Source organism: Mangifera indica, chromosome 10, assembly GCF_011075055.1.
Source record: "Mangifera indica cultivar Alphonso chromosome 10, CATAS_Mindica_2.1, whole genome shotgun sequence".
In the NCBI taxonomy this organism is placed as follows: Eukaryota; Viridiplantae; Streptophyta; class Magnoliopsida; order Sapindales; family Anacardiaceae; genus Mangifera; species Mangifera indica.
In genome coordinates, this window is record NC_058146.1 from 17,617,035 (window position 1) to 17,631,487 (window position 14,453).

At 32.0% G+C, this 14,453-nt stretch overlaps 1 protein-coding gene across 1 annotated transcript; it reads right to left on the reverse strand.

Annotated features, from left to right (window-relative positions):
- Positions 1 to 10,439: 10,439 nt before the first annotated feature.
- Positions 10,440 to 11,966, reverse strand: LOC123227312 (anaphase-promoting complex subunit 13). Its single transcript, XM_044652058.1, has 4 exons — positions 11,788 to 11,966; positions 10,974 to 11,080; positions 10,845 to 10,895; positions 10,440 to 10,630 (listed from the first exon to the last, which is right to left on the reverse strand). The coding sequence occupies exons 2-4, from the start codon at positions 11,047 to 11,049 to the stop codon at positions 10,569 to 10,571; spliced, it is 189 nt and encodes a 62-aa protein (XP_044507993.1). The 5' UTR covers positions 11,050 to 11,080; positions 11,788 to 11,966; the 3' UTR covers positions 10,440 to 10,568.
- Between the last annotated feature and the right edge of the window lie 2,487 nt (positions 11,967 to 14,453).

Genomic DNA, 14,453 nt, shown 5'->3' on the forward strand with positions numbered 1-14,453 from the left:
AGAAGAAATGTTACGAATTAATATTCGAAGCGTCTATTTTTTTTCTTTTTAAAAATACTTTAAAATAAACACATCATTAAAAGTATTTAGGAAGTATTACAAAAAAACTGAAATTCTAGAAGCGAACAAAAGATATATATACTCATATGGAAACTCATATGAAAGCATCTGAAAATAAGAAGTACTTATATGCAACTGTATCATAATCTCAAAAAGTCAAAAGTCGACAAGAACATGTCATTGTATGCATGTAATATAAACCAGAGATAACCTGCTCCAGCCAGATCTACCTACGCTGACCTGACCCTGCCTCGTAGCTACCTCGATCACCTGTACCTGCAATCAAGAAAGAAAAGAGAGTGAGTGATCAAAACACTCAGTAAGGGGAAAAAAATCAAGTAAATTATCTTTTTTCCTGTCCTAACTCACTTTCGGGACTCAACCTCACATCCTAACCTCTATAAGACATTAAGGGGGTAATCTAGTTCATTCTTTACTATTTGGGTCATACTTTGTCCCATCTGGTGTCTATTTGATACTCTCTGGAAGCTAACTATAGAGATTTGACACTTTTCTAAACTCGAGCTCTCTTTCTTTCTTTCACTACACCATTTCTGAATCTGAATTGAGCTCTACCGCGAGTGGACCCTACTGAGGGCCTATGTCCTACTACGGACGTGTCCTACTGCAGACGTGCCCTACTGCGAGCGGTGTAGTGTAAAATGCCCCCTCATATTTTATAGCATGTATGTGAGTCTTATATCTTACTAATTTTGCTTCCATCTAAATTTATTCATAACTCACCACACATTACTCTTGGGATGACCCTTGAATCTTGAGTCCCAACCTTTTCTTGCTTTTCTTTCTTTTCTTTTTCTCTTCTCTTTTTTTCCTTTCCTTTCCTTTCCTTTCCTTTCTTTTCTTTCTTTTCCTTTCCAAACTGTGAAATACTGTTTACAACCCTGTTCATTTGACAAAACAGCCTTCTTTTTCATATAATTTCATAATCCAAATGGTTCCTAATTCATACAAGCTATATATCGTTGAAAAGAGGATTCAAAGAGCTTTTCAACAAGTTATAATAGCACTCATAATTCATTCAATCAGACAGTCAAAACAGCAGATAAAGTTAGTGGCAAAAACTGTCTCCTCTGTTTATTTGATAAAACAGTCCTTGTTGTTCATGCAATATTTAACAATCCAAATGATCCTCAATTCATACAAGCTATATATCACTGAAAAGATAATTCAAATAGCTTTCCAACAAGATATAATAGTACTCATAAATCCTTATATAAGACAGTCAAAACGTGAGATGAAAGTAGTGGCAAAACTACCTCCTCTGTTTATTTGATAAAGTAGTCTTTTTGGTTTATACAATATTTAACAGTCCATATGATCTCTAATTCATACAAGCTATATATCGTTGGAAAGAGGATTCAAAGAACTTTCCAACAAGATGTAATAGCACTCATAATTCATCAAATAAGGCAGCCAAAACATGGGACAAACTTAATGGTAAAAACTGTAAATATTATACAACTTTCTACCATGAACAAAATCATATACATCGACATCCCAAATGGCAAAACAATATTCCTCAACATCAAATCATCATTTATAACATAGATCCAAGGAACCAAAAGCCTAAAACATGCCACATATCAAGGATGATATCCCTTACCTTGTTTCAAGCTAAATCTTTGCAAGTTGGCTTCCTTCTCTTTGTTTTGCTTCCTTTATCACCAAAACCACTTTAAATCAATACCAAAACAAACTAACATATTCACATAACATGCATATAAACATAGATGAAAGGGAAAGGAAGGAGATCTTTGGTTATCAAAGCTTCCAAGTGTTTCATTTTCTTTTCTTTTCTTTCTTATCTTCCAAACTCCTTCAAATCCTTCCTTTTTCTTCAAGAAAGCAAAGAAAAAACATGAAGAATGGTGGCTGCTGGAATATGGATGGAAATGATGGAAAAGTCTTCTCTTTCTCTTTATATATAAAGTCTTATCTCTTTCTCTTTTTCTCTTTGTCTTTTTCCTTTTCTTTTTTTTTTTCTTTAGGTATATATATATATATATATATATATATATATATAAACACACATATATATGTAAAACAAATATATGTACTTAAAATGGGAAATATCTCTAAATAGAGTCAAAAGACATAAATACCCCTGGAAGATACCTGAGGGTATTACAAGTAACTCTTAAGGTCTTATCATTTTCTCTAACGTGAACCTCTGCACACAAAAACCTATATTTCCCAACTCCATTCCCAGTAGAGAACAAGTCAACTTCATATGATAATGGGTCTGAATCTAATATATCATCAACTTGTGGTGAAACAAAAAACTGGGAAACGTAGTGGTGATGTCTCTGCAAAGGGACAATGAATGAGATGTTAGTTACATTACATGAGAATGTGGTAATCAAATGTGAGAAACAAAGAAAGGATATTTAACTTTTTAGCCTCCTTTTAAACAGCATATACATATATATCGCTTATGTCAAATTATAAACAAAAATATTACAATAGTAATCTATTTTCTCAAAATACTCCTATTGATACTATTCATACAGAGAGATTCTTTCTCTTTTTTATTAGCCTTGCAACAAGAGAAGAAATCTTTATAATATAAAAAAAAAAAATTGAAGTAGGATGATTCTTTGACCCTAGAAAATAACTGAATCAAACACTTGTGATAACAATAAAACCTGTGAAAGAAATTTGAAAAAAGGAATCGCTAGTTATTATGAAGGATTCATATAAACATAAGGGAGAGAAAGACAAAACTTGCTAAATTTCTTTAGAGAATTCACATTTTTTACAAAGTTTTACAGTAAAATTATGTAAATTCAGGTTAGTTTTAATTCAAGCTTTTATATTATGTGTTTTTTTATTTAACAATTGAAAATCAAATAATGTATTGTAGATCAGACTAGTAACTAACACAAACTCAACAGAGTTGAATCAAAACTCAAGACCATTTAATCTAAACCACATATCTCTTACTAGGTCTTTGTGATTAATCATATGAAGTAACATCCCATGAATCCAAATAACACTAAACCTTAACTCCACTAAATCCAACAAATGCTCAAAACAGGTTGTCCATAACAACACTTTCCAAGTTAGCGTTAGCTTGTTCCTAATGACAATCATGGTGCTCATCTTCATCTTAAGTGACATGTGCATTCGGTATATGAATACATCGTGGAATTTGTATTCTCTTTCCTAGTAGTTGACTGCAAATGCCCAAAAAAAAAAAAAAACACTAACTCGGTTATTGAATTACTATATAAGATCAAAGATTTAGGTTATTGCAAATGCTTGAAAAATACATTAAAGGTTATTGAATTAACATATAAACATAATTTGAAAAAAATATACAAATGCATAATTAAAAAAAAAAACTACTTGGTGTTAATGCCAAGCAGTTCTAGCAATGTGTAACATCTCTCCCTAAAAGAACTACCCATCGAAGGAGAAATGTTACGAATTAACATTCATAGCGTCTATTTTTTTCCTTTTTAAAAATACTTTAAAATAAACGCATCATTAAAAGTGTTTAGGAAGTATTTCAAGAAAACTGAAAATCTGGAAGTGAATAAAAGATGTATATACTCATATAAAGTATCTGAAAACAGGGAGTAATCATATGTAACCGTACCATAATATCACAACGTCAAAAGTCGATAAGAACATGCCACTGTATGCATGTAATAGGAACCAGAGATAACCTGCTCCAACCGGATCTACCTACTCTGACCTGACCCTGCCTCGCAGCTACCTCGATCACCTGTACCTGCAATCAGGAAAGAAAAGGGAGTGAGTGATAATAACACTCAGTAAGGGGAAAAATTAAGTAAACTATCCTTTTTTTCCTGTTCTAACTCACTTTTGGGACTCAACCTCACATCCTAACCTCTATAAGAGATTGAGGGGGTAATTTAATTCACTATTTACTATTTGGGTCATACTTTGTCCCATCTGGTGTCTATTTAATACTTTCTGGAAGCTAACTATAGGGATTTGACACTTTTCTAAGCTCAAACTCTTTTTTCTTTCACTACACTATTTCTGAATCTGAATTGAGCTTTGCTGTGAGCATGCTCTACTGCGAGCAGACCCTACTAGGGGTCTATGTCCTATTACGGACGTGTCCTACTGCGGACGTGCCCTACTACGGGCGGTGTAGTGTAAAGTGCCCCCTCATAGTTTATAGCATGCATGCGAGTCTTATATCTTACTAATTTCGCTTCCATCTAAATTTATTCATAACTCACCAAACATTACTCTTGGGACGACCCTTGAATCTTGAGTCCCAACCTTTTCTTACTTTTATTTCTTTTCTTTTTCTCTTCTTTCTTTTTTTTTTTCCTTTCCTTTCCTTTTTCTCTTCTTTCTTTTTTTTTTCCTTTCCTTTCCTTTCCTTTCCTTTCCTTTCTTTCTTTTCTTTCTTTTTTTCCTTTCCAACTTGTGAAATACTGTTTACAGCCCTGTTCATTTGACAGGGCAGCCTTCTTTTTCATACAATTTCACAGTCCAAACGGTTCCTAATTCATACAAGCTATATATCGTTGAAAAGAGGATTCAAATAGCTTTCTAACAAGCTATAATAACACTCATAATTCATTCAATCAGGCAGTCCAACCAACAGATAAATTCAGTGGCAAAAACTGCCTCCCCTGTTTATTTGATAAAACAGTCCTTATGTTTCATGCAATATTTAACAATTCACATGATCCCCAATTCATACAAGCTATATATCATTGGAAAGAGGATTCAAATAGCTTTCCAACGAGATATAATAGCACTCATAATTCCATATATAAGGCAGTCAAAACGTGAGATAAACTCAGTGACAAAACTGCCTCCTCTGTTTATTTAGTAAAACAGTCCTTTCGGTTTATACAATCTTTAACAGTCCAAATGATCTCTAATTCATACAAGCTATATATCATTGGAAATAGGATTCAAAGATCTTTCCAACAAGATATAATAGCACTCATAATTCATCAGATAAGGCAGCCAAAACATGGGACGAACGCAGTGGCAAAAACTGTAAATATTATGCAACTTTCTGCCATAAACAAAATCACATACATAGACATCCCAAATGACAAAACAATATTCCTCAACATCAAAATCAACATTTATAACCTAGATCTAAGGAACCAAAAGCTTAAAACATGTCACATATCAAGGATGATAACCCTTACCTTGTTTCAAGCCAAATCTTTGTAAGTTGGCTTCCTTCTCCTTGTTTTGTTTCCTTTATCACCAAGATCACTTTAAATCAATACCAAAACACACTAACACATTCACATAACATGCATATAAACATAGATGAAAGGGAAAGGAAGGAGATCTTTGGTTACCAAAGCTTCCAAGGTGCTTCTTTTTTTTTTTTTTTTCTTTTCTTATCTTCTAACTCCTTCAAATCCTTCCTTTTTCTTCAAGAAAGCAAAGGAAAACATGAAGAATGGTGGCTGCTGGAGGCTGCTGGAATATGGACGAAAATGATGAAAAGTCTTCTCTATAAAGCCTTATCTCTTTATCTTTTTCTCTTTGTCTTTTTCCTTTTCTTTTCTTTTTTTTTCTTTTTCTTTAGGTATATATATATAAACACTCATATACATGTAAAACAAATATATGTACTTAAAATGGGAAATATCTCTAAATAGAATCAAAAGACATAAATACCCCTGGAACATACCTGAGGGTATTACACAATGCCTCTTCAATTCTTTTTTTTTTTTAACAACTTTATCCCTTTCATCTAATATCCAACAACTACAATTGGTTATGGAATTACCATATAAGATCAAAGATTAGGTTATTGGAAATGCCTAATGGTTATTGAATTAACATATAAACATAATTTGAGAAAAATACACAAATGCATGATTTGAAAAAAATAAAAAAACTGCTTGGCATTAATGCCAAGTAGTTCTAGTAGTGCCTTCATTTGTTTTTTTCCAAAACTTTCTTTTTGTTTTATCCAATATCCAACAACTAGAATCGGAAAGTATCACCTATCGTCTTGCCATGTAATTATCTGTTATCGCCGACTATTGGTGAAAGTTGCCGATGGTCATGGCTCACAGGTGTCTCTTCCTTTGGTGCTTCAAATTTTTAGTCTCTCAAAATCCTTATAATGGCTTGTTGCTTTAATTATTTTTCATGGGAATGTTATTCGATCACACGTGTTTCATCAATTATTTTCCAAACTTTTTAACTATTTCAATTATCTTCCATTGATACAAGCTTGTTAATTTGAATTGGGTTTGTTAAGAATGTTTATACAAGATTTGAGAGATTAGCAAACAGTCAAATAAGATAAAACAACACAAGAAATCAACAAAGAAAAAACACAAGAAATACTTGGTTCAGGTTTCGATTTGAAACCCTACATCCAAGGCAGAGACAAGTCTCTTAGTTGAATCCACTATAGAACATAAGCAATTACAGCTTACACAATACCCTCTGATTTATGCCTCACACGAGTATAACACACCATGAAACAATGTCTCCTACCAAATCTTCATCAAGACTCAAAACACTTACACAACCGGAGAAAACCAGAAGATTTCTCCCTGGTTCAACTAAGATCACAAGAACAAGAACAAAACCCTAATCGCAAAGAGCAGAGCAGAGCAAAGGGAGCCGACTCACATATTCAGTCAAGCGCTCAACCTTAATATGCCCTTTATATACTTAGGGTTACATTTCAGCATAAAGACTAAATAACCCTTTAGCTTCAAATTACATTACAGACCATAACAAACTCCATAATGATTATATTCTCCTTAACAACTTTAAGCCACATTCTTCAAAGATGCAAAAATTTCTTTCAAAATTTTAATGTTGTAGAGAAAAAGAGAAAATTTTTCTGCATGGAAAAAAAAAGAGAATCTCTTTACATGGAAAAAGAGAGAGAATCTCTTCGCATGAATCGCTTTAATAGGGACATTTTAGAGAAAAAGATTATTGTTATAGTACTTTTATTTTAGATGTGAGATATGTGATATATATATATACATACATGGTTTAAAAGGAGGCTAAAATGTTGAATATCCCAATTCAGAATGAGATGTTAGTTACATTACATTACACTATTCATATGGTTGAAATTATTATAGCAAAAAAAAGAAAAAAAGTAATCCTGAGGGGAAAAGTTAACAAACCCACAGCATTTTTAATACATGAAATTATATTCTTGGTCCCTAATATATTGTGTTTCATAGATTATCACCTTCATTAGCTCAATGCTTCTGAGCTAAATAGGAAAGATATGTAACTATATTCCATTTAATCATACTTTGATTCAAAAAGCACTCACTTGAGATATTGAAGAGTCAGAGATGGATGTCGCAAACCCAGGTTACGCCACTCTACCTTATCAATCTTCCCATCATGTTTAGTATCAGCTTCCGCAAAATATTCAAGAAAATACATCAGTGGAGTCAATCCTGAAGATATAAGACAGTACTTGCGTTATACTTTAAAGCCCATACACTTTTTTAATTTATTGCAACCTGCCCGTTCGGCAAGTCTATTACTGACTGTGTAAGGCCTTATCGTCACCATCCAACCACAATCTGTAAACTTTATACCAAGTATGGTAATATTTAAAATTGGAAAATCAGAGCAACATATATTCCAGTTGCCATCGATTAACTTGTCAGCCAAGTTTCATCTAATGAAGCTTTTTGAGTTGCCATTGATATTACTCCAGCTTTGCAACTATTCAATAGATGAAACTAGTGAATCTTTTCTTTTTCTAATGTAAAAATTATATTCTCCAGTTTCATTTAATGAAGCTGACTTTTTCTTTAAGTTAGGTGGTTGAATTTGATATTACTCGATTAGAATGTATTAAGTCATCATCTGACACGTATTAAAAAAATTAAAGTAGTTTAAACATACTCGGTCATTCTGAAATATCTTTGAACATACTTGGATAAAAACTTCTCGGTAGGTTCCAGCTGATGATTGTCAGTGTGGTTTTGTATGTCAGTGAAACAGTAAGCATAACTTCAATGAAGGTGAGCTGAAAACCAAGGAAGCACGGAAACGCTCCAAGGCGTGCGTTTCGTCGATTCCGAAACGTTTCCGTTTCCGAAACTCTCCGAAACTGGTACGAAACGTTTCGGGGCTGTTTTGTAAATTTTAGAAAGATGCAAAATGCATTTTCAGTACCTGAAACGCCTTTCTTTGTAGAAATTCGTTGCATTTCCACTTCTGTAAACATTTCAAACCACACCTCTCACACTGGTTTTGTCTTCTCAATGTTCCAACATCTGAACCTCCTCTCCTCTCCGGCGAAACTCTTCTCTCCTCCTTCATTTTGTCCTTCTTTCCACTAGTTGTTGCCTCCTTCCAACTATTTGTTTCATCCTTCAAATTATCAGTTCCCTTACATGGAGACTTTAGTTCATATAGGTCCAACTAGTTCATATTTAGAGGCTTACAGCAGTAAAAGTTAGTTTCATTGAACATTTTTTTATGCACACTTTTAAATGATTTAAAAGATGAAAAGTTTGCACACTAGATAAAAGGAAAAAAATAATAAAAATAAATTGTTCTTATATTATATAAAAATATTTGTATATTTTTAAAGGTTATACCTTTTTAATAAATTTTTTGTATTTATAATAAAATCCTTATATTTTTCGTATTTACACGTTTCCCCATATTTCCGTTTCCTATATTTTTTAATAAAGACGTTTCAACGTTTCCGTTTCGGCGTTTCGCCGTTTCCACGTTTCCGTTTCCGTGCTACTTAGCTGAAAACAGTAAAGTATATACCAGTGAAAATTCTCGTTGCTTTCTTTAATTATATTACTTCAAGTTGACATTACTTTATTTAATTTATATCCCAGCAGAGGTTCCGTCGGAAAAGAATGGGAAGAAGCATATAGTCGTCGAGTATAAAACTGGTGGTCACTGGTACCAGTTTTCCAGGAAAACCCAGCATTGCCTGGTGCTCAGGAAAAGTAACAGTTGCCAACCACAGGCCCAGTTTCTGAGGGAAAACAACAGGCATGAGAAATGCAGGGAAAACAACAGGTTCCAGCAACAATGCCAATGATCGACCCCAACTTATTTGATTAGCGAGTCTAAGCACACTGTTAATCGCACAAAGTAAAAACTGATGTTTTTAAAATTAGATTGGTGATTGAACTGATTGTCTCACTGGTTTATGGTTTAACCGGTTCAACTTATTATTAAATTATAATGATTTTTTAAGAAATAATATCAGAATGATAGATTTTGCACTTGGATAAAAGAATTAGAATGAAAAGTTGTTATCTAAAAATTTGCAAAAAAAAAAAAAAAAAATCAATTAGGATATAGAAAAGAAATAATTTTGTAAGCCATAGATGCCCTTTTATAGATTATCTAATGCCACTGTCACATGATTATAGGTGTTCATAATTATTTGATAATCAAACTAAATAGATTTTTAAACAAAAAATTGAACAAAAAAATAAATTATTTAAAAAATTGGTTCGAATATTAGTTCAAGAATATAGAAAAACTGATTTTTTAGTTCAATTATTGGTTTGATTAATTTTTTAAACTGGTTAACTAAGCCGAATCGGTTTTTAAAAAGTTGAATAAAAAATTAATAAAATATTAAACATATTTTCAAAAAAAATTAGAAAAAATAATAATTCTTTAAAATTCAGTTCAAAAATTGGTTAACCAAAAATTTAGTTAATTTAATTGGTATTTTTAGTTCAGTTTAAAAAATTTGCTAATCGGTTTTGAACACCCCTACACATGATGCTTTAAAACTTTAAAAGTTTGCCTATTATGTTATGAAAAGGTAAAACCAAAGTTCTTTCACATTTTATAAAGCAGTTATTTCAATAAATATGAGATGTCATTTTTTCTTTTTTTTTAATTTTATTTTTGATCTAATATTTTCTTTACAAACTTTTATAAATTGATTTAATCTAATATAAAATAATCAAATTATTAAAAAATAATCAAATTTTAGTCAAATATAATTGTATTGATTTTAACTAATTCATCTAATTTATTAAGTTTGACCAAGTCAAAATCTAAACCAATTTTTAATGTAAATTAGACCGAACTTAGAACTAGTTTTAAGTTCAACCAATTAAATCAACCATTCCAGCCAAGTTTTTGAAACTTTGGTAAAAACTAAAAACTCTTATATTGATTCTTTCAATTTATTGCGATCCCCATTCCGTACATAGCAAGTTGTGTAATATTGAGTGGAATCAGAAACGAATTTCTACCATTGCCCATGTTTATGGTGATAAGATGTTTTGTTTGTGTATATTATGCCAAAGGAAGACATTATGCTTTTGGTGTTAACTGTTTACTTGTCTTTTGTACGAGGATGTGCATTTTGCGGACTTCTCTGGCATTTATATAAGATGAAAACAAGGCTCAAATGAGTGAATTGCATTTCAACAAAGCAGTGCTTAGTTACAGCTCAGAACATAAACTAACATAACAAACATTAACAACCTTAAAAGGGTCCTATGCAAGATCACACTTAACATCGTATAGTCTCACTGAGACATCACAGCAAGATCATGCCATGTCTCTTCATTCTTTTGCTGAGTCTCCTGGTCTGGAAAATGAAAATAAGTAGATGTCATTACAAAATTTACAGGTAAAGCAACATAAAGTAATTGTGACATTGTGACTAGTGTACAGTAATTTTGATAAACATATTCCTCAATTTTGTAGTATTATCAACTACAAACAGATATAACCTTTGTCCTTACATATAAATTAATTTTCTATCTAAATGAAAATTGGAATTAGTCAAATGATGGGCATACTTGAGTCTTCAGCATCATCAGGCCGATCAACCACTGGTGGTAATTCCAGCTCTGCATTAACAAAAATAGAATATGAACAAATGAGCCATGAAGAGATTCTTATCTTTTCATTTGGTCCAAAAATATTACCATCATCAGGAAGAGTGTCTCTCATCCAATCCTCGTCCACAATATCAATAAGTATACCCTGACTTATTTCTGCCATCAATTACTTCTTCAAGTAGAGAGATTCTTGACTGCAATATACAGCAGACTCATTAGTTCACTAAGATTAAAACCACTTACAATCTCACCATCAGCATCACTCGTAGCAACTAATTGACACAATCTATCACCCTTACAATAAGGGTAAACCTAAATGGAAATAGCAACCCACATAATATCCCTGTAGATGACACAGATGGAAAGAAATACAAATAGCAAAATTCGTATATTGTAGAATGTAGATCAATTTAATTAGTGATGGAAAATTATGAAAAACAATAAAGTTACAAGATATGATGAAGTGTTTAAGACTCATTTAATCACAAACAACAAAGAGAGACAGGGTTAAGGATTTTAGAATTGTCAACACTTGCCAGTGCAATGCCCAAATTTAAACATCTAAAGGACGGGTAGTAGGGATAGCAAATTTCTGGGCATGACATAAACATTGCAATTTTTGAAAAAATAAAATAGAAAGGTCAAGCAATTCTAACTTCAATTTTTGGCTAGGATTTATAACATCAATTATCAATCATTAGTCTAATGTAAGGTAGTTGTGTTCTTGTTCTAAAATATCAACTTAAATTTATAGCATTAACTTGAACAAAAGAGCCAGAGAGAATACACCATCATCACCAATCACTGATGAGAAAATGGTTAAAACACTCACTTTATTACTTTATACTTGACAGATCTGTTGCGTATCTGCTAATCACACAAGAAACAGTCGGACACTAACCTGGATCAAACACTCCGACAGCAACGATCGGCGCAGACGACAGAGAAAAGACAGAAACTCTGAACGTCGGAGGAAGTAATAGCAAGAAATTACTTTCAGCTAGGGTTTCAACCTTTCAGTCGCAAGAGGAGAACCATGGGGCTTGACAGCTTCAGCGGCGGCAAGAGAATAGAACATAAGTAATGGAGGTTTGGTTATATAGAGGGCATATTCGTAATAATTTAAACTATTAAGGGTATTTCCGAAACTTAATTCACTCGCTTGACAAAAAGGAATCCCTTTAACTTGATAATAGCAATTAACCTTTTCATTTTTTTTCAGTTAAAAAGGAGTATTAACATCATGATAAATAAATGGTGTATTATATTATAAATTAAAAATTTATTTTTTTATATCCTATATTAAATACCATATCATAGTGTATGATGTAACTTTAAAAAATAAAATAATAATAAAAAATGAAAAAATTTAATAAAAATATTATTATTTTAAAAAACATCACAAACATTTTAAAAAATTTAAAATTTTTCATATTATTTTCTATTATATTATTATTTTTCTTAAAAAATATATCTATTTATATCGATAATATATATTATATTATAAAATATATTTATTATATTATATTAATTCAATACATCTATAATATATATCATTTTTTATTTATATTATGATATATACGAAAATCTTGACTTTTTCTTGTTGTTTGCCCTCCTCTGACCTTTTTCTTCTCTCAAGTTATTCTAATAGGTCAGCCCTTTTCTGATCCCATAATTTTACTACACGTACTCTATATTTGCTTAAAGATCTATCTTTCTTATTGTTTTCATTTGCACGGTTAGAGTCTCAATTTGGTTTTAATTGCTGGCATTGGCGTCAGCATATGTATTTGTTAGGTTTAATTTTGTTTCAATAATGGGCTCCTACAATGCCTGTTACCAGTTTGTGTTTATAGCTTTAATTTTCGTTTCTTTTTGTTGTATGACAAGATTTATTGCATTTCCTCTTCCAAGTATGTGATTGCACCATGACTCTTTGCTCAATTATGTGTCTGTTATCTAAATCTTTTTAATTACCCATCCTTTTTTCATGTTTAGCCAAATTATAAGTACGAGCTTGCTGAATTCAGTATAGGCAGCCGGGGTTTTAATGGTTATTGATGTATGGCTATGACTTGACAGAGGTTTGTAATTTATAGACCCAGAAACCAAACAAATAAAGAAATGCTGCTTTAAATTTTATAAATGATTAAGCAAAATCGCTTGAATGTTTGCATGAGCTACTCGATTATTCTAACCTTTTGCTGTGGAGATTGTTATGCTGATTCTGAAGGTTTAGCCATTAGGTTATACATAAAGTGTTTTGGGAGGAGGAAGGGGTAAATTCAATGGTAAGAGTTTAATTATGCATATCAACAAGTTGGTGAGCATGGTTTACCAATTAAAGTAATTTACACATGTTATATGTGGATTTTGAGGTTAATGACTTTTGTTACTCTGGCTGTAAGTGTGTTCATGAATGTATCTAAGGTAATATTGGTTCTGTAAAATTTGTTAAATTGTTTATATGTATGCTAGGGAAACAAGGAAATATGAAAAAAATTTGGGATTCTTGGGACTAACCAGTGTTTGTTTATGTCAGGACAAGTGACAAGGTTTAACACATTTGGTGGTGTGTGGAAATTGTTTCGTGAGTATACTACCATAAATTTGTTTGTCTGTTACTAGGAAATGGGATAAGCTAACTGTTACCAGATTCTTGCATTATCCATGGTTCAAAATTGAAGTTGAAAAAGATTCCAGTATTCATTTTCTTTTCTCATTCTGATATACCTTGCAATGACTGAGCGCATTGAATATGTTGGTGACATTAGATGGGAGATGACAAACCAACTGTTCACATGTAGTCGTTTCAATTTCACCCTTCAAATGATCCAAAATACATTTACCCGTTTAAGGAATGGCTTATTTAATTAAATTTAAACAATTGTTACTGCAGCCTGATCATTGTTAATCGCCGAACGAAATATTCACACATCTCATGGACTCATGTGTGAAGGTTTGCCTCAAGATTTTTTGTACAGTTTTCAGAAGTATAATTGATTTAATCTTGCAATTTAGCTATAATAGAGAAGTACATTTCTTACTTGAATCTTTGGACGTGACTTGCAATGAAAAGTGGCGTTGATATATTGTGTATGAAAAATCTGGATCGTATGCTGCAAGTTTGGCGGATAATGAATTGATTGATCCAAGTGTTACATTTGTTTTTGAATGTCCTTATGCTCTACCACCCCCTATTAAGCTAGGGTCTGTTGGTGAAGCAAGAGGTTATATGTTTTTTCCAATTTATTACTAGTATATATGGTCTTTTTTAATCTGAATGTCCCAAATTAAAAAAATAGTTTTTCCTTGCATACAGGTATGGAGTGTTTTGACATCTGTAAAAGATCATGCTGCAATGCCTGGACAGATTAAAGCATTTGTGTGCTGCTCTTGGAAATTGTTACGATCCTGATTTATATAAGCAACCTAGGGGTCTAGAAAATCTAGAAGCTCTTGCAAGGGAGACAGTGTGTATGTTAACTTTCTTTGATATATTTTCCAGTTCTATATTTCAAGAATCAAGTGAACCATTAATGTAATAAGTTTTCTTGCTATCTGGTC